Here is a 3,150-nt window from a genome sequence, read left to right on the forward strand (position 1 = left end):
TAAGTGGCTTTTGGGCACTTGTAGTTTGTATATAACTCACTAGATGGCAGCAAAGGTCAACTAAACGAATACAGAAGCTCTCTTAAAGTCCTCCACTTTCATATTTGAAAATATAATAACTAAAATAATGAAAATTGATGAATGAATGATATTACAATTGTTATAAGTGGCTTTTGGATTTCGAGCAGGAAATACAACTTATTAAAATTTTCATTTGGACTTTAATTTTAATTTTAATTTTAATTATAATTTTGGCCAGTCGACTCTTTTCCAAGATTCTTCCTTCCAAGCTGTGCTAAAACCGGCGCTTCTTCAGGCACGCCGCCTACATTTGCTAAGCTACTTATTTTAATTTTAATTTTAATTTTAATTTTAATTTTAATTTTAATTTTAATTTTAATTTTAATTTTAATTTTAATTTTAATTTTAATTTTAATTTTGGCCAGTCGACTCTTTTCCAAGGTTCTTCCTTCCAAGCTGTGCTAAAACCGGCGCTTCTTCAGGCACGTTGCCTACATTTGCTAAGCTACTTATTTACATTTTAATTTTAATTTTAATTTTAATTTTAATTTTAATTTTAATTTTAATTTTAATTTTAATTTTAATTTTAATTTAAAATTAATTTTAAATGTTAATTTTAAATGTTAATTTTAATTTAATTTTATTATTTTGTTTTTTTGTTTTTGTTTGTTTTGTTTTTGGTTTTGGTTTAATTTTAATTTTAATTTTAATTTTAATTTTAATTTTAATTTTAATTTTAATTTTAATTTTAATTTTAATTTTAATTTTAATTTTAATTTTAATTTTAATTTTAATTTAATTTTGGCCAGTCGACTCTTTTCCCAGGTTCTTCCTTCCAAGCTATGCTAGAACGATTGTTATAAGTGGCTTTTGAGCACTTTGTAGTTTGTATATAACTCACTAGATGGCAGCAAAGGTCAACTAAACGAATACAGAAGCTCTCTTAATTTGCGATGTGCTGGTCTCTGATTGGTTCATGCGGAGTCCCGTCTCCAAATATGTTCCGTACGGAAACGTACATATATGACCAATTCTTCCTGATAATTAACTTTCAACCCTTGAATGTGTATTATCGAATATTGAACGTCGAACCTTCGATGTTGGAACACTGGAGGAAATAAAGAGCGTAAATACGTCGGAGGGCTTTGGAGGGGACACGTCGCGGGGTCGTGTTTCCCCTTCCCGGAAGCGTGGTTTCCTACCGGAAGCTAATAGTAGACGGACGCACTGGTTCATGGCGATGCCAAGTGGTTTATTTTGATGAGTTCCTCACGGACATTTGACAGAAAATGGAGAGTTTTAAAGTGTCTTCCATCTCGCTGTGTTCCCTCCTCGTCTTCGCCTCCCGGCTGGCGTGCGGCGACATCACGGACGGAAACGCGGAGCACCTGAAGAGAGAAAACTCGCTAATGAAACCTTACCAAGGTATGACGTCACTTCAAGTCTCTCTTTCGCAAAGATAACTTTTGACAAAATGTTTTTTGTTTACATTTTGATTTCCTGCTCACGTACTTTGTGTGAATAATGGCGTCGATTGCGTGAGGGGGGCAGTTTGCACTCATTACAGTGTTGCCAGCTACTTTATTTGTCACCATTGTTATTATAAGGGACAAGCGGTAGAAAATGGGTGGATGTTGTGATGTTTGAAGCTCACCTAACCATTTATCCTGCCACAATATCTACATTCACAGACATCCATCCATCCATCTTCTTCCGCTTATCCGAGGTCGGGTCGCGGGGGCAGCAGCCTAAGCAGTTCAATTCACAGACAAACAAGCAATATCTGCATGATTTAATATTGTCATATTAATAATAGGCGTTGTGTGGCCCATTTTGCATGCTAACAGTTAGCATGTGTCAAGTAGCAAGTTAGGTGTTTGGCTGTAAAATTGGCCAAAAAAAAGTTAGCATGCTAGGATGCTAATGTTAACATGCTAGCAGTTAGCACGTGTCAAGTAGCAAGTTATAGACTCTGAGGTGTTTGGCTGTAAAATAGGGGGAAAAACGTTAGCATGCTAATGTCAGCAATGCTACTTAGACATTTGTATGCCTTTAAATGCTTCATTTTAGCACAAAAAGACGTATAATATTTTAAAGCTTACACATGGTTGACGTGTACAAATAGTTTAGCATATATGAATATATATTGTAATCGTTAATGTACAAAATGTATCAAATCGTCTTTTTCATTTCTATTTACGCGGCCCTCACTGGAAAAAGTTTGGACACCCTGTTATGGGCTACTCAGGTAGGCAGCTACACGACAGCTAAGCACACAATAGCACACAAGCTAGACATACGTAATAATCATTATAAAACTGCACATTTGTCAATGTAAACAAGTATCAAATAATTATAGTTACGTATTACTTAAACACACAAAGCCTCCAAGGCATATTAGCAAGTATCCAGTAACAAACGTGTCCGCATCATTCAACTTAATGCTTCCTGGACTTAATTTTAAAATAAAATAAAAAATTACCACTCCACTTCAACTTAAAGACAGCATAAGTCCATTCGAAAAGCTGCTTTTCTGCCTCAGGTTTGCTCATTAAAGTGTACATACTCACACTTAGTATGTTTACAGCAGGTTAGGTTACTTTCTAAAACCTGTTTCGCTGCCAGCAAATCACACAGAAACATGTTAAACATGCAAAACAAAGACCTACCCCACACTTGAAGAAAATAGGTAAAAACTAGCCTACTACGTCAGGATTTTTTGGGAGAAAAAACTAATTACACTGATTTAGAAGGCTCAAAAACTTTTATTTCATTTATATGTTTGGCATTATATGGTTGTCATTGTTCCCAAAAAATATTAATGATAATCAAAACCAATGTTGTTATGAATTGGGTACAAAACATAAAAAAAACAATTTATGGCAAATATATAGATCTGAAGTTGATCTATAGATATATAAAAGCGTTAAAAGTTTTTAAAAAATACTAATGAATGACTTGTTTTTAATTTTTAATGACTGAGACCCTTTAGGGTCCTTAAACACTTACCAAAATTGAAGGGAGCCCTCATGGTTCCAATGTATGTTGTTTTGGTTTTTAACAAGAAAAATATCAAAATGGCATCCGCATGCTTTGATTTTTCAGTGTTATAATCAAAATAAATTATTA

At 33.8% G+C, this 3,150-nt stretch overlaps 1 protein-coding gene across 1 annotated transcript in view; it reads left to right on the forward strand.

Annotated features, from left to right (window-relative positions):
- Nucleotides 1–1,165: 1,165 nt before the first annotated feature.
- lman2 (lectin, mannose-binding 2) overlaps nt 1,166–3,150 on the forward strand; it is a 20,806-nt gene continuing 18,821 nt past the window's right edge. The window contains exon 1 of the mRNA XM_062039630.1: nt 1,166–1,446. Within this exon, the coding sequence (XP_061895614.1) occupies nt 1,311–1,446 (136 nt within the window). The 5' untranslated portion in view covers nt 1,166–1,310. The remainder of the gene's footprint in view (nt 1,447–3,150) is intronic.

The sequence above is a fragment of the Entelurus aequoreus genome, linkage group LG28 (genome assembly GCF_033978785.1).
Source record: "Entelurus aequoreus isolate RoL-2023_Sb linkage group LG28, RoL_Eaeq_v1.1, whole genome shotgun sequence".
Classification (NCBI taxonomy): domain Eukaryota; kingdom Metazoa; phylum Chordata; class Actinopteri; order Syngnathiformes; family Syngnathidae; genus Entelurus; species Entelurus aequoreus.